This window comes from Leptonotus elevatus, chromosome 19 (genome assembly GCF_054856555.1).
Source record: "Leptonotus elevatus isolate MCC_2025b chromosome 19, RoL_Lele_1.0, whole genome shotgun sequence".
NCBI lineage: Eukaryota > Metazoa > Chordata > Actinopteri > Syngnathiformes > Syngnathidae > Leptonotus > Leptonotus elevatus.
The window spans coordinates 4989483-5015813 of NC_141257.1; the positions used below are offsets into that span (position 1 = coordinate 4989483).

Below are 26331 nucleotides of genomic sequence, written 5' to 3' on the forward strand. Positions count from 1 at the left end.
GTCATGTTGAGCATACAGCGAGTTATGCACCCCTGCGATAGATCACATGTATTTAAAGTACTTGGATCCATCTCAAACATCTGCCATGACCTCCCAACTGTCCTCTCTTTCTCTCTCTCTCTCTCTCTCATCATGTGATGTTTTTTCCCAAAGCCGAAATGTGATCCAGCGAGGCTCACAATAGTTTCGTATTGATCTGTGGAGAGGGGGCTGAGCGGTCCCGGTCCGAATAGTTTTACAGAGGGTGGGCTTACTAAATCCACTTAATGCAAATTTGTAGTTAGTAGTTAAAATTCTAATACGCCACAACCACCAAAGTCAGACACAATTGGTCCCATCTTGCTGGTTGACCTTCAAGTTGTTGACAGTTTGTTGTTATGCTTTCAGCTACATGCTATTTACATTAGCATTCATTTGGTCATAAATGAATCACCTGACCCTGTTTTACACTGTCAATATTTTTTTATTTAATATTTTATACATTTGTATCTAATTTTTCATGTTTTATTATTATTTCCAAATTATTATTAGCTACAGTATTTATTCCTACGCATTGTATCACAGGCAATGTTTTTAGTTAATCATCATTGTGAATCATCATGAAGATGATCATCATCATTATGATGATGTGCGCGCTTGCTTCCATTGCGACGCTCGTGCGTGTGATAGCGGGTTGGCCTGGGTTGCCATGGGAACACCGGGGGGGTGATGTCACTGCAGCAAGGTGACATCATCGCGAGATGGTGACTCATTACATTATGCGGGTCTGCACTTGCGCTATAACAGAACAGGAGGAGGCAAAGGCAGCTTTTCCACATCCACGTCTTTTAATCCATGTAACAAAAATAAGTACGTTACTTTTTTTGTTTCTAATCAAAACAAACAGGAAAGCATCTGACAAGACAAATAGACATTTACAAATCATTCAAACGTAAATACAAAGCATGTTTCTAAAGCATTTCTGGTGATGTGATGTGATGTGAGTGATGGATTCCTTCATTTTTAGCTCCAAGCAAAACAAGCCCAACTTTGGCACTTCAATATTGAAATTTCAACTGGAGGCTCCACACAAATGATAATAAATTGCATATTGTTTTTGGGAGGAAATTGAATTTTTCTCATGTGTCCAACGTGGTCCTAATAACAGCTGTGGGCCATTTTGTAGGATTGTTTGACAAATCAGCGGAAATAAAAAGACCACAACAAAAATAATGACGGATTAGTGCACTTCACCTCTGCAGATTTATTGCAATAGCTCACTTACTAGCATAATAGCCCGTCTTTTGTTTACTGTGCACAAAATCATGTATTTATTAACTTAAATTACTCCATAAAAAATGTACAAATTTGTTTTGAACATCGAGTAGAACTAAAACGAAGAGGCATGCTGTAATCATTTGAGCTGACATGCTGCTTCCCGCCACTGGGCGGCGCTATGACACATAACTCACATCTATGTATCCCCCTCACTGGCTTTTCCAGTTGAGACCAGCACTTTTCTATGTGAGTGTTTATGGTCGTGTGCTCCACAGCGAATAAAAGCACACGCACGTGTACGCACACACCCACAGATGTGCACACGCGCACTAGTCGAGCACAAAAGCAGGAACAATACTCGGTGTGTTTGCACACACATTCAGTACGCACATATTGGTAAAACTAGACCAAGACGCCTTTTTCGTAACACAAATGATGCAAATACAAAAAACGTGTGAATGCCTGAAAAATTAGCGCGCACACTCACACTCACACAAACGGTATCTGTGTCGTCGTTATGAAAGTAGTTCTACGCTTCAAGTACATTTACATATTACATTGTCTTATAATCATAAATACCATTGTGTCATAATGTACATATACATTTTATAATAATTACAGTATCGAACACAGGAGGGCTTGTTATGTGACTTTGAGGAGATAGAGGAGGAGGAGGAGAAATTTAATTCCCAGCATATTCGTGAGATATTTAGAAAGTGTTCCAGAAAGTGTTTGTGTGTTGAGTGTTTTCAATGTCAACAAGATGTTAAAAGTTGGACCCGGTCGAAACACAATAGCTGATTCTACAGTTGTTGGCTAATGAAGCTAATAAAGCGCCAATGTTTTCTTAGCAAAGAAACATCAAATCCAAATCAAAGTCAACATAGCAAAGCTGAACAATCTCGTTTGTTTACCCGAAATAAGTGCCATTTTTATAAATAGTGATTTCAACGTATGTGCGTAGCATCCTTGTCGCCAGTTAGTTTAGCATTGTAGCATAAAAACACAAACGCCAACCTGTCTAACGCTCTCATTAGCATAATCAAAATGTAAGCTACGCTAGATTTTAACCTTTGTACATAGCATTCGCATGCCAGTTAGCTTAGCATCTAAGCTCAGACACAGAGGGAAAATAAAACATCTTGAAAATGAAAAATGATAATTCCACAAAATGAGTCTTTGTGCTTGGCTAAGCTAAGCTAATTCAAGCTTAATATGATTTCAACGTGTGTGGCATCCACATGCCAGCTAGCCTAGCGTCTTAGCACAGAGAACGAAAAGATACAACAAACGCAATCTCCAGCCTACATAACTTCTTCATCCACATAATAAAGCTGATATATAATTCAAGTCATTACAAATGTTTAGCTTTCTCTTTCACCAACAGGTGCGCCCACTTCACATGCTTCCCTTTTCAACCTTTTGCTATTTTTCCCCACATTTGATTTCTCTTCTCTTTTTTTTTTTGTCTTTCAAGATCAGAGCGGAGTTCAACAGAGTTCCTCTACCTGCACCTCGAATCAAAGCGTTTCCCCTGTGACATTTCGGTGGAGAAAGACGGAGACAAAACGAGCAGGGACAGGAAGAGGAAGGGCGAGCGTGAAGCGGAGTCCACATTAAATCACGGAGGGACGTTTTGGCCTTTACAGGTAATCGTCGCTATCTTTAGTCATGCTATTATTTTCACTTCTCGCGGTGCGCTAAACGTAAACATCGCATATTTAACAGCGGTCCATAACTTGTGATTGTAATGGCAACATGAGTTTACGTTTGACTTTGTAAATATTTGTGTCTCACGTAAGAGGGTGCTAATTCAGGATGACCTTTGACACACAAACATGAAAGACTGTCTCGCACACTATTGTGAAATGATGAAGTGCTGCCTCCATACGTGAAAATACTCTTTGTCTTAATGGGGGGACTCGCTTTTCTCCTCAAACTCTTGGATGCTTTAGCACAAGTAGCGTGTAATCATCCTTGATGCTGTTTATAATCACATCGTCATTGTAATGAACTTTTAATGACGTTTTTTTAGCTTTAAGCCCAGATGTCATGTTGTACAGTAATCCATTTAAAAATGTGGGAGGGGATTTGACTGATTACACCCAAACACACCAGTGACGCATTAAAATGGACGCACATGCACGTCATTGCACCGTCAAATTTTGTGTGCCATATTTACGAATTTTGATTGTTTTCTAAATATCTCCTGATTTGTAATGATGAAACTAACACGGGGAAGAGAGGGGGGGGGGGGGGGGGGTTTGGTTGATGTCCTTGCAATCTTAGATTTCCTTCCTCCATCTCCTCCATTTTCCACTCTTCACCTCCCCCTACTCCACGCAATCAGCGTCTACTTCTGCATGTCACACTGCAGCAGTAAGACGATGGAGGGGTCTGACTTGGCCGCCTCCTTGAACTCCTCCAGGGAAATCTCGTCGTTGTGGTCTTTGTCCATCTTGGAGAAGATCTTGTCGACGCGTTGCTGCGGGGTCAGGCCGTCTTCGTTCATGCGCATCATGATCACCGTGCCCACCATCTTGTAAATGGCCTACGGGAGTAATAATCGACATTTGATATTGCTAACAAAAGGGAAGTTTCAGAATTTTCGCTAATTGTAGACTTTAAGGATAAAAAAAAAAAAAGTCATGCTATAAGATTGTTGCGCGTGATACACTTTGATTGATTGCATCAGGTAGAAAAGTGCGCAAAATTAAGTTAGAAATGACAGAATTGGAAGTTTTAGTGGGAAACTAACCATGGCAGGCTCACCAAAATTCTTATAACCTCTTTTGACTCATTCTCAGCTTACACATTTAAAAAAACAAATGTAGTAAATAAACTCCAGGTATCTGTCTGATAATTTGGGGGCAACTAACAGCGACATAAAAGTAATGTTTTTCTTGATTTGACCACAAACCCGAGAGAGTCCTGTCATAGGTTGTTTTGACATGACTCCTTCTTGTGATTGGTTCCAAGTCAGCCCTTATCATCAGATCATTTAGAAGCTGTCAAATAGCATTGCTTAATATTATCCAATATGTCTCAATAATGTAGGTTTCTGATTTCAAATAACTAAAAATCTGTCTGGAGCCCCAAAACATTTGAAGATTGTGTTGAACGAAAGTGTGTGTTAGTCTTAGTCTAATGTACTAGCATCCAATACGTAGAGATCAATTTTCTTCTACTTTTTTTGTGTGTGTACATTTTCGTACATTTTTAGACTTTCGTGCCTTTCTGACATTTTTGCCAATTTAATGTTATTATTGTGATTTTATGCCTCTCTTTTTCCTTTTTAGACATTTTTTTATGTTTATTTCTGCTTTTTTTGCTATCAATTTTCTGACATTTTTGTGGACATTTTATGGTCATTTTCAGGATTTCTTCTTTTGTGTTTGGACATTTTATGGTTACTTTTAAACGTTCTTTTCTGCCTTTTTTATTCAGTTCTCTGACATTTTTTGGGTAACTTTAGGGACATTTTATAGTCATTTTCGGCTTTCTCTTTCTTTCTTTTTTGGACATTTTTAGGTATTTAAAAAAAAATATTTACCTTTCATCTCTCTTTTCTGGAATTTTTTTGAATATTGAATTATTCATTTTCTATTAAATCATTAATACATTTTAAGAATATTTGATCTAAAAAAAATTCAAATAAATGTGAAAAAAATAATAATAATTTTAGACAGCCACAGTTTGCAGACCTGTTCTTAGGTCGAGACACTGAGTTGACAATACAACCTCAATGATACGAGTAGCAGAATAATAAAATTCCATGATAGACATTTTGGTTGCACGTTGTGAGCTCACAACATACTGTGGCTGCCCTCCTCATCGGCCTACCTCGATGATCTCCAGCATCTCCACGCGGGTTATCTTGCCATCGCCGTCCAGGTCGTACATGTTGAAGGCCCAGTTGAGCTTCTGCTCAAAGCTGCCCCTGGAGGTGATGGACAGGGCACAGATGAACTCCCTGAAGTCGATGGTCCCATCTCCGTTCTTGTCAAACGTCCGGAAAGCGTGTTGGGCAAACTTGGAGGCGTCGCCGTATGGAAAAAACTATTTAAAAAAATAATAATTTAAAAGGGAGAGAAAATGGCGTCAATGGAAGGGAAGGATTTTCTAAAGTGAACCACGATATAGAAAGGGAATGCTTAATCCAGTATAACTGTCCTTTTCCCCCATTACACCCAAACAGGTGATTAGTCACAGTAGCCTAACAAGCTAATAATAATCCAGCTGAGTCCTTAGAATAGAAACAAAGTACAATTTCACCTTCCGGCAAAGTGTTGCTAATTAGCATGGTAACTCTCTGTAACCTCCTTCACCAAAATCTGAGTTGGCGGCCATGCTGACCTTGACGTAGAGCTGTTGAAACTCCTCCAGATTGAGAATGCCAGAAGGGCAATCCTTCAGGAAACCTTTGTACCACTGCTTGAGCTCGACCTCGTTGAATTCCGTGTTCTTGGTCAGGTCGTCCAGGACCTCCGGGGCCAGCTTGCTGTTGTGTTTCCCCATGTTGCCTCGCCTATCTAGGGAGGGAAGACGAAGAGATAGAGATGGGGTCAACACAGGTGAGACGGTGCTTGATGATAAACAAGAGCGGTGATGGATTGTCGTTGTGTGTCGTCCTGTCAGGACGGCGACAAACCAGAAAATGCACTTGCAAGGCTGAGCTGCGATGAGACTGTGTTCACACCTGCCACCATTTATGAATGAATAAATGAACGCTAGGTAAGGAATGTGTTACTTTTTTAATTTTACCATGGTGTTTATTAAATATTGCGCACAAGTAGAGGTGGGAAATGCAGGTCCAGAAAGTAAAAACCCTGTCACAGTTTGGCTTTAACCCCAGGTACTAGCTAGCTAGCTAGCTAGCTCCCATGGTGCTCGTTTTCCTGCTCCCTAGCAGCTAGCTAGCTAGCTAGCATCAATTGCAAGTGCATTTTCTTGTTTGTCGCCGTCCTGACACGACGACACACAACGACAATCCAAGTACAAGATATATATATATATATATAAAAAATATATATAAAAAAATAAAACTAACTAAAACTAAGCATTTTTTAAATAACTACAACTAATATAAACTAACAGAACCACCATGAAAACGAATTAAAACTAACTAATTTAAAAAAACTAAAACTCAAAACTAAATAAAAACTAACTAAAAAGACAATTCCAAAACTATAATAACCACACGAACGCAAAAACGATCATAGCTGGACTTGCTTGAACTGTATCGTTTCATTGATGCACATCCATTAAACCAGAAAGTCCGCCTTAAAAATGACCTCCAATCCACACGCCTGATAGTTCTCGTTGGACATAAAATGGCCCATTAACCTCCCACGGACCACTGCAGTCCCTTCATGACGCCATCCATGAGTCATAGCCCGCGTCTGACAGCTTTTTACACACTTGCACACCAGGACACGGCGAGCCGTCGCAAATCCTTCCTCTCTAAAACTGCTCACCCGGGAGCTTTGCGGCGAAAATATGACCAATGAGTCATGTTAGGAGAGAGAGAGAGAGAGAGAGAGAGAGAGAGGCCACCAAACCCCTCACCGTAACCTGCAGCAGGATTTTTGTCGGCGCAGTCGGAGAGCCACGAGGGTTACAAGGAGAGGAATGAAGGACAGTCCGCTCGGCCTTTAACGCGAAAATGTCAGCGCAGTTGTTGTCATGAAAAGAAAAGCTTCTACACGAGCTAGCAAATTAGCTTCATGGGCATTGCATGGCTGCGGTGTTTGTTGATAGAATGCTAATGCTTGTAGGCCACGAGCTGAGACAGATGAGATTCTTCCCTCGGTCAGGGAGCAAACGCGGCTCATAATAAGAGTTTGCCCGGCATGACGTCCAGACGCTCCCATTAGGCCCGCGCGAGGCGAAAGCCGTCAAAAAAGCCAATCCCGTTTGAGGGAATCAAAATAAACACCGCTCATGACGGCACGGCAGGCACGACCGTCAAGTTCGTGCAAATTAAAAATCATTCCCTGGATGGCTTTGCGTCCTTTGCCAGAATCTTAGAGAAGTAGAAATTGTTTGTGTTTAGCAATTGGAGACAACACCAGATGCTGCTTTGGATTTCTTACGCCATTTTTAATATCCTCCAACTGATGATCCATGTAGTAGTGCATGCTTTGTCCTCACGAGTAAGAATTCAGCACCGTATGTAATTTTTGCACAGTAGTGCACAGCTTTGGCGTACTAGTAGGGAACTACATGCTACTAGTGATGCACTAGTTGACATCTGTGCGTTACAAGTACTACTAGTAAAGTTTTAGATGTTTATTTGTAGCATTTGTAATGTAACTAGTAGCACACGATTGTCAACTAGTACCTGGTATTTATCCTACTGCTGTGTGCAATTTTCCCTACTAGTAGTGAGGACAAAGAGCGTATTACATAAACCTTTAGATTGATATAAATTATATTGAATAGATACTCCATTTACTAGTATGCTGGTAGTTCTCGATTGTAAGACAAATAAGTGCACTAGTAGAATGAATTTAGTAACGCTTTTTTTTTTTTTACACTGTTTGACATTTCTTAACAATAATAGGACAACATGCTAATAGTGAGGCAGGACGTTGCACTAGTTGGTATAATTTTCTGATTTACTAGTAGCATGTACAGTTTTGTCTCACTAGTAACATGTTTTATAATCAAACAATCTATTATTTCAAAGTTCAGACTAAAGAAAAGGTCAGTGAAATAATATGAAAGAGACAATAAATTATTCGTTATAATGAATAATATAATTGTATTGATTATATTTAATTTATGTAACCAATTATTTATTATAATAAATAAATAAAAAATATTTTATCTAGTAGTTACAGTAAATGAATCAACCAAGTATTTTATATATACAGCTTTAAATACATTTAATTTTACTGTTTGTAAATAATTAATGTAACTATTATTTAACAAGCAAAAATATTTAAAAAAAATTAATAATTAATGAATGTGTTTAGCTAACCTGTTTTGAGGGGCATTTGAAATGCTCGGTCGTCCGGATTAAAGATTGCCGCAGACCCATTTGTGGCACGCATGCCGTACTTTGCCCACCTTTTTTCCTCAGGAAGACAACAAGCACCTCAATTATATTTCCTTTGGTCTTTACTGCGTCCCCAAGACATTCATTCATTTCATTGATTTTACTACTTCATTCAAAGACGTGACGAGAGTAACCGTGGCACTTCAACAAAGAATCAAATCCCAAGAAACACTCATGTAATGTGCTCTGACGTCCGGGACATTTTAATTACAATATGCAAAATAGGAAAGACGCGTGGCTCAGGCTGCCGATTCTCCCGCATGCCATCAAAGGGCGTTCAGTTGGTGTGGCAACAAGCTGCCGCCGCTGACGAGGCTCCAAACGCGCTCACGTCAAGGAAAAGTACGCAGATATCCTGTTGCCGTTTTTTCTCGCTTGGAGCAGTCAAAATGTCTCACACGATTGAGGACAACAGGACACGCACGTCATCCGGGCACATATATGGCTCCCTTTAAACGGCCACTTCATTAGGAACCCCTGAATTGTTGTTTATTTTTGTTTTTGTTTGTTTTCAGATGTATAGACACCTAATAGTATTTATTTTTGGGACTACTTTTTTGACTTTTATTCCATGCATTTGCACACATAAATCTGTAGTTTTGACTTTTTTTTTCATCAAAATAGGCTGGTCGCTTTTTTCAACCTTCACGGTTGACAACATGGCGTAAACAGAATTCAACCAGGGTTGACAACTTGATGATTGATTGGTTGATTTGAGATGACATGAACCAGGAAGCGTTAACATTAACATTAACAAACATGATGCCACATATTCAGACAGGGCTGGACTGACCATTCGGCATTCAGGGCAGATGCCCGGTGGGCCGGCCTCTTTTGCAGTGCTTTTTACCCCTAAAAGACCGGCCCATAATTTAGAGGGACCAGTCCAGTAGTCCAGTAGTCCAGTTTGAATATAGATCACAAACTGAAATGTTATCAATAAACTTCAGTGGCAGAACTACATTAGGCAGCAGTTGGGCTGGGCCGATTTTTTTTTGTGTGTGTGCGCCAATTCAGCCCTGTATTCAGAGAAGCAACGTGTAATTTTCCTAATGTCATTAGATTTTTGTTTGTTTGTTTTAGTCATTTCCCGTTGTGGGCAAAGCTAGCTTGATGCTAAAAAGTATTAGCTCTATGAAGGTTGACAAAAGACAGAATTTTTATGTGTAGAGAAATTGTTAGGGATTTTTTTTTTTTGCTTGATTCCTGTGTTAGGAAAAAAAAGTTTTGAAGTAAATGTGTTGAATGGGACAACATCATTAGCAATGACTTTTTCTATGAATAAAAAAAATCGGACATTTTATGTTAAGGCCCGACGTTGAATAGGAGGTGAATGCACAGATGAGTCAATGTGGATTCCCACCTCGGAGGGAGACGACCATTAAGGGTGGATAGACAGCTTGTGAACATATGACAAAGATAGACGGCGGGCGAGCAGGCAGACAGCAGGCATCCGGCGCTAATTTATAGCAGCAGTCATTGGACAAGACAGACGCGCGTCTTATTGGGTAACGAAAGGCGTGTTCGCTCTCTCCTTGCAGCTGTCGGGCTGATAGTAAACACAAATCAGACGCGCGTGTCATCTCGCGCCGCGGTTAACTTCTGACGAATGGTATGTCAAACTCTTGTTAGACTGACGAGACAACTGGCGCATCGCTGGTTATTAATTGAAATTGTTTTATACGTCATTAATCGCGCCGGGCTTCATGTTTTATGCGCGCCAAGTTTGTGATGCGTTTTCCGCTATTGCCTGAAAAAGGTCACCTATTTACTGCATTGTGTTGCTTTGTTTACCATCCTGTGGCATCTAACGAGTGACTGGAGGAGCTTCATTTTGCTAGGTCATGACCCTGTCTAATAAAAGTAGTGCTTTGCCATTTCAGTTATTCAGTAGTCGTTCCTAAACACTGTAAATTTAAATTATAGGATCGCGAGCCTCTAGCTTTTGCCTCCAATGCTTCAAGACACAGTTAAGCGACAATCAATCCTACGCACTTTGCATTATCATGACTGATTTTTTTATCTCCAAAATGTTCGACCTTGAACCTCGGCGTTTGAATGTCTCGGACCTCGTACAATTCGGACTTCAACCCAAAAAATCGGAGTAAAAAATACCTCGGAGTTTTTGTTAACAAAAACCTAGAATTTTTTTTTTGTATTAGAACAGATAGAACATTTGTGATTACTCGTGAGTTAACTAGTGCAGTCATGCGATTAATTACGATTAAAAATAGTAATTTTTTATGTTTTCTTAAAAAAAAAACGATTATTAAAAATTTGAAAAAATAATTACAATTACTTTATTTATTTGTTTAAAAAAAAATACCTTTTTAATCGTAATTAATCGCATGACTTCACTAGTTAACTCACGATTAATCACAAATGTTATATCTGTTCTAAATGTACAAAAAAAAATAATCTAGGTTTTCATACTCTTGTTAACAAAAGTGGAAACCAATAGAAATAGTTATGATTTTTAATTGAATTTATGACGTCTATAGCCGTCAATGGCAGTGAATGAGTTAAACAATGCACGCAAGGACCGCTTAGTAGTCTAACAATATGCCCAATTTAAAATACACAAACTCTTAACTAAAGCTAGCATTAACATAGCATCTATCATCCACTGATGACATCACACCACAACAGGTAAGGTATTTTTATTGTTTGAATACTGTACTGTACTGTAAATGTAAAAAATTTATAGAAATTAAAATAGTAATTTTCTGTTTTTGGAGCTTGGGAACGGATTCATTGCATTTACATTATTTCCTATGGGAAACATTTTTGGGGAGGTTGAACAATTCAGACTTTGAACACTTCGCAGGAACCAATTATGTTCAAACTCCAAGGTACCACCGTATTGAAAAATAAACAACATAGCACTCTTGTTAGGATACATTTTTCCATGCGAGAAGCAAACGAGGTCAGGAAGCAGTGTGCCTACGCTCTCATTATTATGACAATCAGGCTCGAATTGAAAGCTGAAAGCCGACAGCGGGTGGAAGAATAGGTATCGCTGTGACTGAAAATGAGCTGGGAGAAGCTGCGATTGGAATGGAAAGCATGGTTTATATTGTATACATATATATTAGTGCTGTGCACAAATGGGTGGCAATTTGGTCATTCATTCAAATGGGCGTGGCAAATTTTCAGACTCTCATTAAAAATGCTGTTTCAATTTGACTGCACCTATTAGCTTTTATCTTCCCTTTATAGCAGAGTGCGCATGTCCGCACACTGCACGGTTTCTTTGGGGAGGGGCGGAGTGGCGGAGGGTGACGTCATGCGCGTCCCCGCGGAGTAGCGGACATGTGGCGTTGTGCTAGCATTAGCCTGTGGTGTTAGCTAGCGTACGACACTGCACACGTGCGCTGCTAACTTTCCACAGTTGGGATGCTGTTTGGTGTGACATAATCAGAACCAGTATTTTGTAGTGCTGTCACTCTTAAATATTTTTTTAATCAATTAATCTATCGATTATTCAATCGATTAATCGACTAATCAGATTCATTCATTCAATCAAAAATATTGTTTCCCCTGATTACTGTCTATTTTAAGTACTACCATGCTCCCAAAGACGTATTTATAAGTTTTTAATGTTTATTTTATTTTATTCTAGAGCATACAGAAAGCCTTGATGCAGCCTCTGAACTGAAGAGAATGTTTGAAGCAATAGTAGCTATTCCAAAAACGGCCAGCAGGTGGAAGCAGAGTATGAGAGATCAACCAGAGCCATGTTGCAAAAAGATTCATTTCCCCACTGTTTTTAACAGATTTGTCAATAATGATGAAACTTATAGATGATATAATTTGTTTTCCCGATGAAAGAAGATACTCTAAAATAGAATTTGTATTGCAGTCCATACTCGTTAAATCATACATGACGCTCTTTTGACAAAAACTCTGCTCACGTGTGTAGCCAAATTTGGAGGAGTCACAATATTGTGCAATTCGTTTGTGAAAACTTTGTAATCGCTTGACACATATGTTTGTGTGTGTGTGGGGGAGGGGGGGTGCGTGCGTGCGTGTGTGTGTGTGTTGGCAATAACCTTTAGTGGAAAAAGTACAATAGACTGACAGAGGAACAATCAATAGGATACCAGTCAAATATCAGACCTTGCCCTGATCAGCGACAATTGTGTCAGTGTGTGTATGTGTGTGGTCTTGTTTTTGCTACATAGTGGGGCCAACTTTTCGGGATTTCACAGAGTTGTGGGGCCCACCCGTCCGTGTGGGGCCATTTTGCTGGGCCCCACAAGTTTAGACCTCTTTTTGAGGGTCAAGACTTGGTTTTAAAGTTTTGGTTTGAATTGGGTTATGGTTGAGGTTAGGGTAAGGAATAGGGCTCGGAAATGCATTATGTCAATAAGATGGCCCCACAAAGATAGTAAAACAAACGTGTGTGTGTGTGTGTGTGTATGTGTGTGTTAAAGCTCTCTGTAAGTGAATGGATGGTCTTGAGGGCAGCTCAGCGATGTGTTGCCTTGACAACACATTGTCGCCGCCAAAAAGCAATAGAGCAAGAAATGATGGATTAGCCAATTGAGACGGGCCCTTTCCCAACTGGGCCTGCTTCAGTTGACTTCTCCTCTGTCATTTATTTTCTATTTTTTTATATCAACTGATGCAATCACCGACACATCATTCCACACATAATGCCCCGCTTTGATATTTTGAGAAACAATACCAACGGTAGACCACCGAAGTGTCCGCTTTTTCTAATCAAACCCACAGCTTCTCTCGACTTGGCCATGACGTCGACCCGTGTGACTGAATGAAGCAGTCCGTATTGCTTCTGCACTGATTAGCGCCGTGTTTATTGACGTAACCCAACAATCACAGGATCACGCTGGTGTCACTGTGCGCCTCGCTACTTGATGGGAAAACAACAACGGGGAATACGCTCGAGTCCAATCAATGCATTGATTGGCATGCACATGAAAATGAGACAAGCGATTTGTAATGTTGCTACGAGATGATGATGTCAATTGTGACCGCATTGCTGAACCATTATTGGATGGAAAAGTCTTAACTAGCTGTCAAAATTACATTTAATCTTTGTTGTCTTGAAACGCCGCAGCTACCATATAATAAACAGCATATGCATTAACTCATTTGCTCCCAAAAAAGTATCAAAAAGTTTTATTTTAAATATTGCCATGGTCTCAAAAACGTATTTATACGTTTTAGTTTTAGGTTACATGTTTTTTTTAATGCTAGAGCATACAGAAGGCTTTGATGCAGCCTCTAACCTGAAGAGGTTGCTTAAAGCAATGGTAGTTATTGTAAAAAATTAAAATAAAAAACGGCCAGCAGGTGACAGCAGAGTATAAGAGATCAGCCAGGGCCATGTTGCAACAAGCTCTTTTTCCAAATGTTTTCAACAGGCTTGTGAATAATGATGAAACTTAGCTATACTCTAATGCAAATTGTTGCAAAATGGAAATAGATGCAAATGTACTTTTTTTCCTAATGAAAAATCTTTCTTTTGGTAGGTTCCGTTTTTTATAGCAATCAAACACAATATTCTGCGGGCCTTGCAAAATCAGTCAAAATCCAGTAAAACAGCTGGGAGCGAAGGGGGTTGCTTCAGTGAAAATGGCTGGGAGTGAATGAGTTAATCATTTGCATTTTGTCATTGAAATAATTGTTTCTTTGTTTAAAAAAGAAAAAGAAAAAAGTAACTCCAGTCTAGTGATTCTTGTGGAGCATGGATCTCATGTGTCAAACTCAAGGTCCGGGGGCCGGATCCGAGCCGCCGGATCATTTTATATGGCCCGCGAAAGCAAATCATGTGTGCCAATTTACATGATATTTGCTCAATTTTGTACCCAAATTTCAAATGGTCACAGGTAATAAATAATTATATGCACTATATTTTTTGTTAGCCCTTTTACAGTACTTTGAACAATAATTGAACAAAATATTATCCTTGACTTCTTATTTCAAAACTAGTAATCCATCAATTTGTGTATACATAGTAATACAACGAAACAATTTGGTTTCACTGTCAGAACGGCCCTTCTGAGAAAAGTCATAAACTACAAAATGGCTGACTTTGACACGCTAACTTTTCAACTCCATTCATTCTCCACTGTTTTGAGTACTAAATAGAGAAAGAAAAAGTCAGTCCTCCGAGATCCTCCAGTTCCGTTGGTACGTAACCCGAGCTTGCCCTTCGTCAGAAATTATTTGTAAAAAAAAAAAAAATAATAAGTTAAATGTGATTAAAAAATAATAAATAAAATAATAATTTAGGCAGCAACAAAATGAAATACATTGTACTCAAATTGTGAGAGCCGAAATTAGCCAATCATGCCTTTGTAGGCATATGTTTATTTTCATCAGATTTTCAAGAGGCTTCGTTTGAAAGCAGCGATGTGCATTCCTCGTCTGCGGCCTTGGTAGCAGATAGCGTGTGCCTTCACACAAAAACACACAAACGCACACCATATGTACCTCGCACATCGCGCGCACACACACACACACACACACACACACACACACACACACACACACACACACACACACACACACATAGCCAGTTATTTTCGCGAAAGAGGTGTTGAACATCAGGCACAACATAATAAGACGGACGTAGAAAATCGTAGGATGGCTGACGTCGGCGCATCTTTTGCCAGGATTTAGAAAAAAAACGTCTTCAACGCCATATAGAATATGAATCAGTCTTTCCAGAGCGGAGGAAATAGCTGTCGTCATGCGTCAGCCGGCGTCTTTTCCATTGCTTGTTGTCAATAACGGAATTACTGGTGTCATTACTTTAGGAAATTACCTGCAGCTCGGTGCCTGCGTGCCGCACACCTGCATCTAAATTAATGTGTGGTGCATTAGGATTCAGATTGGGGATGGTGGCGGGGGGGGGGGGGGGGGGGGGTGAACGGAAAACGTCAGAAATGACTGTCACTGATTTATCATGCGCTATTGTGCGACAGTGGCTTCATCAATTCATTGTGTCAATTAAAAAATAAATAAATCCTATTTTCGTCTTTAGTACAGCAAACATGCATTAGGAGCATGATTAGCAATAGCAGTGAGCCAATAATAGGCGCCGGAAATGTCAATTAGTAGAAGCACTGTTTATAGTTTTGTGGCCACTTCAATAAATAAACACCATACTTCAAATAAATGCCTCATTTGCTCCCGTCGGGAATTAAGATAATGGTCAAAGTTAGCTTTACTGCCACAATTGGCATAATACACACTAATGTTTACAGTGGAGTTTGCAGCAAAAAGGTAAAAAAAAAAAACCAGCATGGACACATGACGGTCGCGGCAAAGTCATTCCGAGAATATTCCGGATTCGTAGGAAGTAACAGACGTGGGATGATAGGGAAGGGAATTGCGCAATGCTAGAACAGGGTTCAGTCCATATTTGAACGCCCAAAATGTTCTACCGAACCACGACTGTAATTTTGTGTAGTTAAAATTCTGCTAGCTTAATGCTAACATATAATACTAAAACGGAAATTAGCATGGATGTTAAATTTAAGCAACTTCTACTCAACAAGAGCATAAAAACAATACTCACAAGCATATATACAATCTGCTCTGTATTACTGGAGTTTAGTTGAGGACCTTCTCTGCCTTTTCATCTCGCTTTTGAAATATGCTGCATCTCTTCCGGTAGACCAAAATGCTGCCCGGCATATTACATATCATATATTATAACGCGAACTTGCCTTTATACTACACTATAAAAAAAAAAAAAATCTGCGATTACCCGCAAAAGTTCACTGTATACTCCAATTCTAACTACTTTTTTTTTTATATTTTTGGAGACACTACACGGTACCATGAGTTTGTGAAGCAACTTCACAAATGAGAATTCATCCTCAAGTATATCCCCACTGCATTGAAGACATGGACCGGCCACGATGCAATTATCATGAACTAATCGGCCAATCGATGAGCAGCATACATGCGGACCTTATTAAGACGCCATGCCTGAAAGCCGCCCAGTAATGTGCTCACATGCACGAACGCAAACACGGAAATCGCAATCTGCGCTAGTCTGCGCAATTGCTCTCGCTCATTTCAAACCTGCGTGGCTTTCCTGCACACTTGAGGTATCCTTGTTAAGGAGCATGAAGGGCACACGGCTTCGTGTTCTGATCAATGCAGGGGCAAAAGCGGTGCGCGTCACAGTCACTATTGCGCCCCAGCATCCCGTTATTGCATGTTATCTTGCACCCCGACGTGTCCTTGAGCAATAACCTGCTTGCATCTGCTCGGTGTAGCGAGCCTTGTTGTGAATTATTTTTGTAGTACTGGATGTTTTGGAGCCCGCCTAGCAGACAGAGCGGAGGGATCACTTCCCCCAGAGAGCATCACCTTGAATAACAAACAGCATCCAGTGACTTCTTCTTAGTAGTAATACAGATTATTCGGATTATTGGACAATCAAAATGCAGTCTGCTCACCTGATAATGTTCTGGGGTGGGGGGAAATATGATCCTTGTAGGTGTGACAGAAGTGTGTTCTCCTGTTCTCCGTGTAGCCTTTGGGTCCCAAACACTTCCTTCTTGGTGTTTAAACTGAGATTTTGCCGGTGAACTCACCTCTCTAAGTGAGGAAGGAGATGATGAATGAACCGCTGCCGTCTCCCTTGCCAACACAGTCGCATCAAGGCCCCCCTCCCTCTCACCGTCATTGGCCAGGGAGCTCCGGGGAGGCGGTGCTCTTTTGTCTGGATGGCTGGAGCCGCCTGTCAATCATAGAACAGGTCCAGAGGGGAGATCGGGAGGGGGATTCATCAGACTTCAAAGACTGTTGATTTTTCCTCTGTTTACACACTTAAAAAAAAAAAATTAAAAAATTAAAAAAAAGAGGCCTGATCATCGTCATCCAGATAACAGTAATGCATTAATATAGCAATATTATTATTATTAAAAAAAATAAAAAAAATTGGTTTGCATGAATTCAATTTTTTTTTTGAAATGATACAATTTATTTAAAAAATATATATATACTGTTAAAAAATATATTTAATAATGTTAATTAGATATTTTTTGCATTTTACTATTAGAATTAGTGCAATTTTTAATAATATTTTTACGTATAAAATGTACAATAAATTAACAGTGTAAAATACATTCATATCAATAGTCGACATGTATATATATATATATATATATATATATATATATATATATGGGAAAACTGTAATAAATCAGCTGACCTCAAAGGGTTCGATCGATCGGTCAAGGTACCGCCGAGGCGCATCCACGGGAGTGACGGAGTCCATCACCTTTCGAGGACCACTGCGGACCGCACGTAGCGTAATCTTTGCTGTTCGTCCTTGGCTCCAAGGTGAGCATTACTCACTTTGACTGAGGTGCAGATAATCAGATAAAATCACCGGCGTGACGCTCGTGCCTGACCACGTTGGCTCTCGTTTGCACTCACAATGAACTGCGGTGCAAAGGTCAAATGAGGCGAATTGTTGCTGAAATAAATCATAGCTGAAACTTGCATAAATGATATATAATTACCGTATATTATTCCGATATTTATCTCCGTATGTGAAGACACTGATCATGTTAATGATTTTTCACCATATTTATCAATTTGCCAAGATAGACAGGAAGTGTCAATATCTAACCCTTTACTACTATAAATCTCGGCACGTGCTTCCATTTTCAAATCATCACTTATACCACATTCCCAGGAAATGACAATGTCCCATCACTGGTGAGCTATTTTTAAAATATCATTATGGCAAAGATGAAAAGATTACGGCAAACACAATTATTCATTCACTTTAGAATCCCTTCCCGAACTTTTAATTGAAATATGTATAATTGAAACACCATCAAGGAACTGTGGCTGTCTAATTAAACCATGCTTAATTGAAAATAGGAAAATAATATGAATCCCTCTTGCCTTTGTTTTGTTTTTTCTCCCTCCTTATGATTATTGATTTGTGTGTATGTGCCAGCGTGTGTAGGGTGCGTTTGTTGTGTATCCATCAGCAACACCGTGTTGCCACGGGAGACGGGCCATCCAGTCCACCATTATGCACTCACCCTTCTCGCTCATCGTGCCCTCACTCGCCAGCCTCACACTTGTGTGTGCTTTTCTTGACTTTTTTTTCCCCCCTCTTAACTTTTACCAGAAGCAAGCAGAGTACACGCATACCAGACAATGGTCGCCAAAAATGTGAGTATTTTCCCTGAAAAGATGATCGCGGGCTACTTTGTTGCAGGGTGTGTTGAAAGTAATTTTTCTCCCCAGATATGCTGGGAAAACAGTCACGCCCAGCAAATGTAAATGTTAAACATGTTTAATATTTAGGATTTAAAAGAAGTTTGTGGTTCGATTTTGGCTGCTCTGTGGCGCCACGCTGTGTCTCACAGGTCATTCTTGGAACTACAACTGGCATCTGGTTTGGGACACTTGCAATTGTTTGCATTTGTGTGGTGTGTTGTTTAAGACTACGTTATACACTTTCAGAGCAGTTAAAGCACTTTTTCCTCATCGTGCGCGTTCTCTCTCACATTTGAGTCAAGATGCTAAAAAATTGACCAACCGACAGATGATTGACATCGAAAGTCACGCCTTCTGTTTCTGATTGGTTGTTTGTTGTTGTAGCCATATGACAGAATTTCTTCGTCACGTTTTTTCCATACCTAAATATTTGAAATACTTAAATACTGTACTTAATCATAAACAAATAATTAACTCATTCACTGCCATTGACGGCTATAGACGTCAAAAATTCATTTGAACTATTTCTATTAGTTTAACATTTTTTTATTGTAAATTTAGAACAGATATAAATTGTGTGATTAATCGTAAGTTAACTATTGAAGTCATGCGAGTAATTACAATTAAAAATGTTAATCGCCTGACGCAACTTAAAGATTATTAAAAATTCGGGGCGTCAGATGATTACAATTTTTTAGCGGAATTATTCGCATGACTTCACTAGTTAACTCACAATTAATCACTAATTTGATATCTGTTCTAAATGTACAATAAAAAAATCTAGGTTTTCATACTCTAAATATTAATGTTAAACTAATTGAAATAGTTCAAATGAATGTTTGACGTCTATAGCCGTCAATGGCAGTGAATGAGTTAATACATGAATAATAACAAATTATAAAAAAAATACTTATTGTACAAATAAAAGCTCACACATTACTTACTTAAATGAATGTGCAGCTTAAAAAAAAACTAAAACTAAAGTAGGTTAATTTTCATGTATGACAATTTTGCTTGAGTTTAAGTCACAAAAAGGGGACATTTGCAACCCCCCCCCCCCCCCTCAAAAAATAATCACTTGAAGACAAAAACATCCGATTTGTTGAGTTCCGTTGGGGTTAAATTTATAAAAAACAAAATGATGGTATGATTCGTTGAACTTTTTTTTTATCAATAATTTTTATTTAAAAAAACAAAAACAAATCAGATGTATGACATGAACAATATTGTGTGACGCAATCATATTTACACCAGCTAATTGACCTTTAATGTGACAACATGATCGGCTTGTATGCGTATGAACTTGTGGCCCGATAATGAAATTCGAACCACTGTTGGTGCCCTAATGTGTGTCTGACATTGTGAGCGTGTTTGCGTGTGTGTAATTACGTGTGATAAAGTCGAATTGACCTTATTTCACCTTTATCCCATCCTGGCCCTTTGAACTCTCTCCTCCCATTTTCTTCTGACCCTGCGACGATTGCGCTTTTATTCCCGATAACAATGTGACTGGCGCCATAATCATCACTTGAGCCGAAAAGAAGTCCACACATCATATCCCCCCAAAAAAGTCCAACCAGGATTTCTTTTCTAACAAACTCTTCGCTGGCCGTTGATGAAGTTGGCAGATGTTAATGAGCCTGTCTGTAAGCAGAGCAATGGATGAAGCACCTTGGGCAATGAGCCCCTTAATCATGAAGGGAGGGTGTATGGTAGACAGGGAGAAAGTGGGGCGGGGGGGGGGGGGGTGAGGGGGGGCGAGTAGGCAACCGTGGCGATCACCTCCAATCAAGCAATGATTCCGCTCCTGTGACTCCATATAGAAAAAAGGAGGAGGGAGCGGAGAGGGAGAGTCTGACACATCCTTAATTAGCCACATTAATGAGAAAGAAGAAGAAGATGGAATGAGATGAGGGAGGAGAAGAAACAAAAAGATCCTCCACAGCTTTAATATATCTGCAAGGCTCGCCAATGCGAGCGCTTATTTGGCAATGTCATAATATTTTCACAAATAATCACCAGGGGCGTTTCGTAATGAACCAATGAATATAGTGCGCACCTTTTCCGTTGGTTTTAAGGAACTCGTGGGCGTTCTTGAAATCGTGACTTTCAAACCAGCGTTTCATCTTTCGGCACTGTCCATTTGCAGAATGCCGCCGACCTGCGCTGCACGACGGGCCCTCCAAACACCCACAGTACATACTTGTGACGGGAGAGAACGGTCACGCGTACAAGTGAGGCTGACCCAGTTGCCGTGGCGACCAAATAGCGGGTCGGTTGCTGGGCGCCGATGCTCAGGTCACACCCATGATTCCCTAACGCTAACGCGACACGGAGGCACACGGACGGGGAGGGAGCAGCGCGCGTAGATGCGGATTATAGTTAGTGTGCCGTTGAAGTGGCCGTCGTGAATGTACAAATTTAGCAGAAGAGGAACCATATTTGGTCGTTTAAGATCAAATTTTTGAAAGATCAATATGGAACAGTTGAAATAAATTATTCCAATGATAATCATCAATAAATTGATACACATTGATTTGGTATTATTAAAGCACATAATAGGAATGTGAGGTGCAGGTTTTATTTTTCGCCGCTTGGGGTCGCCATCCTCACGTTTCACACTTTATTAATTGTGACTTTGAATGTGTGTGGCTTTAAAAAGTTGCAGCCGGGCCTGGTGAGTGATGTGGGAGTCAGCGAGGATCAGTTACTGTGCAATTAATCGGAATGCACTCCATAATTACAAAAGCGGCATCATCGTAAACAAAAATAAAATATTGATACACTTTTTTGTTGTTTACATTTATATCTTTGCACCTTTTTTTTATTTTTAAACGACTAATTTAATAACTCTTGCTTGATCCAAAAGGAACCTGCATAATTATAGTGTTTCAAATAAAAATAAAAATTAATTTTCTTGCTTTGTACCAAAAAACTAATCATTGTCCTAATCATGATATCAATTATTACCAAAATAATCGTGATTAATGTTTTCTTCATTATCGAGCAGCCCTCGTTACTGACGTTATTTTCAGCCCTAAATGACATTGTTGTGTCAGGAACCCATTCAAATATTGTGGTTACGCAACGATATGATTCACCTATATAAGCATGTATGCAAGTGGCATGTAACATCAGGTTATTACAGGAAATTAATTAGCATGATTTTATTTTTATTTTTTTAGGCTTATAAGTAGGCAACTTTTTCAGCTAAATCTCCGTAAGACCTGAAATGGCCTGTGTGCCAGCAGAAAGTTTCTATTGGCGACGGCAGGAAATATATGAGAGGCGACAGAAGGTGATGTATGCGATCACGGCCCTGAAATAACTGCCAGGCTAAATTTAGACGCAGGTTGCCGGCGGCACAATGGAATAAAATAGAATGTATGAATGAGAGTCTGGCGTTTCTGGGCGAATTCACGGTGACAAAGATAACAGATGGTTGAGTGTGCGCGCGTGTGTGTGTGTGTCTGTGTGTTTGTGTGTGTCTGTGGTGATAGCCGGAGAGAATGAAAGGTAACAGGGATTTTCACTTCAAAGTGCGAAGCGCCACAGCAGATTAAAGCACACCAGGTATCAAAGAGCCTCAGGTGGTCAGGAGCATTCAAGAGACCCATGGCCCCCCCTCCCATATGATTGCAAGTGTGGGATGGATGGATTTATAGATAGATGGATGGATGGATGGGTGGAAAGATGATTGATGGATGGATGATGGATGGATGGAAAGATGATGGATGGATTGATAGAAAGATGATGGATGGATGATGGATAGAAAGATGATGGATGGATGGATATAAAGATGGATGGATTGATGGCTGGATGGCTGGATGGAAAGATAGATGGATGGATGGATGGAAAGATGATGGATGGATGGATGATGGATAGAAAGATGATGGCTGGATGGATGGATTGATAGAAAGATGATGGATGGATGGAAAGATAGATGGATGGATTGATAGAAAGATGATGGATGGAAAGATAGATGGATGGATTGATAGAAAGATGATGGATAGATGGATAGAAAGATGATGGATGGAAAGATAGATGGATAGATTGATAGAAAGATGATGGATGGATGATGGATAGAAAGATGATGGATGGATTGATAGAAAGATGATGGATGGATGGATGGATGGAAAGATAGATGGATGGATTGATAGAAAGATGATGGATGGATGATGGGTAGAAAGATGATGGATGATGGATAGAAAGATGATGGATGGATGGATGGATATAAAGATGATGGATGGAAAGATAGATGGATGGATTGATGGATGGATGGCTGGATGGAAAGATGATGGATGGATGGATGATGGATAGAAAGATGATGGATGGATTGATAGAAAGATGATGGATGGATGGATGGAAAGATAGATGGATTGATGGATGGATGAATGGAAAGATGATGGATGGATGGAAAGATGATGAATGGATGGATGAAAGATAGATGGATGGATGATGGATAGAAAGATGATGGATGGATGGATTGATAGAAAGATAGATGGATGGATGGCTGGATGGATGTAAAGATGATGGATGGTAAGATGGATGGATGATGGATAGATAGATAGACAGATAGCATTTTTAACATACAGCTCTAAGCAACTAACAGACATTTTGTACAGACAACATAAAGGTCTGCATCTGCTCGGAATAGAAACAGAAAAGAAGACACTTGAAACTATTAGCATGCATATTGTACTTCACCAGCTAAGTGAAGAGCGACAAAGTAGCATCACAGGCAAACACACTGACACGACAATTGCGCAAACACATTAATTTATCCTCTGAAGTGCTCTCCCCCAATCTGGAGTGAAGAGTGACCCGTCCATCCCAGCGGAGGGCACCCGGCGAGGGCCGCGGGGTCGAAGCTCTCAGCCTCTCCTCCACGCACGCCCCCTCGCCTCTCCACAGTGTTGTGTACTACTGCCGGTTGTCTTGTAATGACGTAATGGTCTGGTCGCTGCACAATTCCATAATAATAGGAATAAAAAAAATACACACACAAAAAAAACTAAAGTACCGTTGTGGTTGCCATAGCAACAGAGCCTGGCAGCTGTGATAATGTGCTGTTTTCGTTTAGTATTTGAAGGACACACAAACATCTATGCAGTGGACACAAATGCAGCATGTACTGTTTTGATAAATACTGACATCTGCAGCTCAGGTGCTGAAACTACACCCTACTATAACTTTACTGTAATGCCCTCACATGTCCGCCAAGTGAGCCACATCGTCACCGATGCACTTATACGCACTATTCTGAAAATGCTACGTGATGAGAAATTAATTAGTAATTAGATTGGCACTTGTTGAATCAGAAATTTAAATGACAATTAAGTAGTAGAAACGGAAATCATTAAAAAAAAAAAATCTATATTCAATTAACAGAAATTACATTGATAAAGATAATGGATGTGAAAACAAATCAGCACCATGGACAGCGATAACAAAAAATGCCCTGCAATGAGCTGGTGACGCCACTAGGGGGGCTAATTCACTAGTTGGGGAAAAAAACATACGACACACATATTTAAAAGTACATTTATTTGCAATTTTTGGCAGTTTAGCAGAACATGATGAAAAGTTGTCATTTTCAAAAATATGTATACATATAAAACTTGCATAGACTTGTTTTGTTGTATTTCCTACTCTCTTGATTGTTTAAAAATGTTTTATTCTAGTTTTAGCATATTCATTAGGACACATGGGAAAATACTCAGAAAATCATTTTGATGATGTAATATTCTAATTTGAGGTAGCTGTAAAAAGAATAATCCTCAAAATTACGTTTAAAAATTGTTTGTGAATCTATCTACGAGTTTCACTTTTTGAGGTGAGCTACCTGATATATATTTTTTCACTGTTCAAAAAACCATTTAAAGGCATTTTTCAAAATAGCATTTTCAGCATCATACACCAATATTAAATAACATTTGGTTCACCCCCCCCCCCATTTTTTTTTAAATAATAAATTTAATTTAATTTAAAAAAAAAATTAAAAGTGCTGTATAGAGGTAGTGAAGGCGTACATTATTGCTTTACATTTACCGGTAATACTTAATTGGCTGCACCCATAGTTTTGTTCTCTGTGGTGACGTGATGTGGAATCTATTGAGGAAGACCGTCGGCCACTTTGGAATCGGCTTGCTCGTCCATGCCTGCTTCTGTCATGAGCTCCATCACGTTCTCCTCCAGACAACTGATTCGTGTTCCCATCTCTTCGAGTGCCATAGTCAAGGAATCACAGCTTTCCGATTTCCCCAAACGCCACTGATGCGTTTTTAAAACAACCAAATAGGTAAAAAAAACAGGTCAGGATTTTATGTGATGCTTCTATTAAAACTTAATAGCATAGCACCACCCAGTGGACATACTGTATATGTGTGTCTGCGGGGGTTCTCGATTTAAAAAGGTAGGAATTGTTAATGAATTGAAACAAAATGAATATTATTTTCGAGTTTACGAACATCGCGAGATGAATTAGTTTGCGCAGCGGCGTAAAAAAATAAAACTCCGTCGTAAATCGCGGACCCCTGCAATGACTAAAAAAAAAAAGTTGACTCGTGCAATTTAGCAAGGATATTTTGTACTTCCAAATGTTCGGTGATGGCCTGGAATCTTCCCCGTAGTCGCTGCATTGTTTCTTCCATCTGTAGTAAACAATGAAAATCATATGTGTGACCGGTCTAACTACAAAAACGCTACAATGTAACTTACCGCCTGTGTCATTTCTTTGGCTGCTTTGCACTCAGTTTTGGACATCCTTAAGCAGGCGTTTCGCTCACAACTCTGCGTGTAGTATACTACACCGAACGACCGTTTTATTTCATTTAAATGAAGAAGAAAACACATCCATCACTAGCGTTAGCTGCAAGCATTCAACAACTTTGATTCAACTTTGGCTAGCGTCCTTAAAGTAAAGCTATTTCCGTCTTTTGCAGTCACCACTACAAAATAAAATTCGGTAAGGAAACATTGATGATAAACCGTGTTTATTTTAGCTGCGAATGTAGTTTTATCCTGAAGGTATGTATAAAGTATTTCCGGTAGTGTGTAAATACCCATTTTGTACACTTTTTAGACATGAGTCATTGTTCCATTCAAGCTTGCACAAGGGAGTGAATGTTTAACTATTTGCCAACTTATATATCCATAGAGTATATAGTAATACTATTTCGCTATAAAGTTGTACGTTTTTTTTGTATTGATATAATTGTTATATAAGAGATTACATCTGTGTCACTCACAGATGATGCTGTTACATAACTATAAATCCATCTTTAGCAGTGAGGTATTTGAATGTAATCATAATAGCACACTGACATTTTAGTACCATACCACTCTTGAATGCACTGTGACGTGGAGAATTACTGCTAAACGTTTCCCGGGGCGCGTGAAAACTTAACGAAAACGAAATTATTTACAATTAACTGGTCATTCCAGTATGTAGTTTGGTTTATTTTTTCTTTCTTTTTTTAAGAAACGCGTACTTTCATTTTTCGTTTAGTTGCGACGAAATAGAGTAGTGAGTCATCTTGAATGAGTTAAACATTTGATAGGAAGCGACCCATGCCTTGGCAACAAAAACATCGCTACTTCTTAACAAATTGCAACTTAAGTCGAATAACGTTGGTATTTTTAAAGTTAATCACAACTAACTGTTGACTTGGATAACGTACTTTGGCTTTGAGCAGTTATAAAAACGTTAGTTTCTCTTCAGTGAAGCTGCAAAAAAGGGTAGTGAACTCTCTTGAAAAAGTCAAACATCTTTGGTCGTT

At 39.4% G+C, this 26331-nt stretch overlaps 3 protein-coding genes across 6 annotated transcripts in view; 1 reads left to right on the forward strand and 2 right to left on the reverse strand.

The window, feature by feature from the left end:
- Positions 1 to 804: 804 nt before the first annotated feature.
- LOC147157616 (hippocalcin-like protein 4) lies at positions 805 to 16958 on the reverse strand. The gene is made up of 4 exons (XM_086062951.1): positions 16765 to 16958; positions 5614 to 5789; positions 5101 to 5316; positions 805 to 3808 (listed from the first exon to the last, which is right to left on the reverse strand). Exons 2-4 carry the CDS (start codon positions 5773 to 5775, stop codon positions 3611 to 3613), a joined length of 576 nt encoding a protein of 191 aa, XP_085919077.1. The 5' UTR covers positions 5776 to 5789; positions 16765 to 16958; the 3' UTR covers positions 805 to 3610.
- A 7120-nt stretch (positions 16959 to 24078) lies between these two features.
- hsbp1l1 (heat shock factor binding protein 1 like 1) overlaps positions 24079 to 26331 on the reverse strand; it is a 3755-nt gene continuing 1502 nt past the window's right edge. For 2 of the 3 annotated variants that reach the window (XM_086063110.1, XM_086063109.1), the window contains exons 2-4: positions 25271 to 26331; positions 25137 to 25203; positions 24079 to 24777 (exon numbers count right to left, since the gene is read on the reverse strand). The exon at positions 25271 to 26331 is cut by the window's right edge and continues 699 nt beyond it. In XM_086063110.1, coding sequence (XP_085919236.1) covers positions 24662 to 24777; positions 25137 to 25203; positions 25271 to 25405 — 318 coding nt within the window. In that variant the 5' untranslated portion in view covers positions 25406 to 26331 and the 3' untranslated portion in view covers positions 24079 to 24661. The remainder of the gene's footprint in view (positions 24778 to 25136; positions 25204 to 25270) is intronic. The other variant, XM_086063111.1, reaches the window with a different exon arrangement.
- slc66a2 (solute carrier family 66 member 2) overlaps positions 25897 to 26331 on the forward strand; it is an 18148-nt gene continuing 17713 nt past the window's right edge. The window contains exon 1 of one of the 2 annotated variants that reach the window (XM_086063107.1): positions 25897 to 26331. This exon is cut by the window's right edge and continues 206 nt beyond it. The gene's annotated coding sequence lies outside the window, so the exon portion shown is untranslated. The other variant, XM_086063108.1, reaches the window with a different exon arrangement.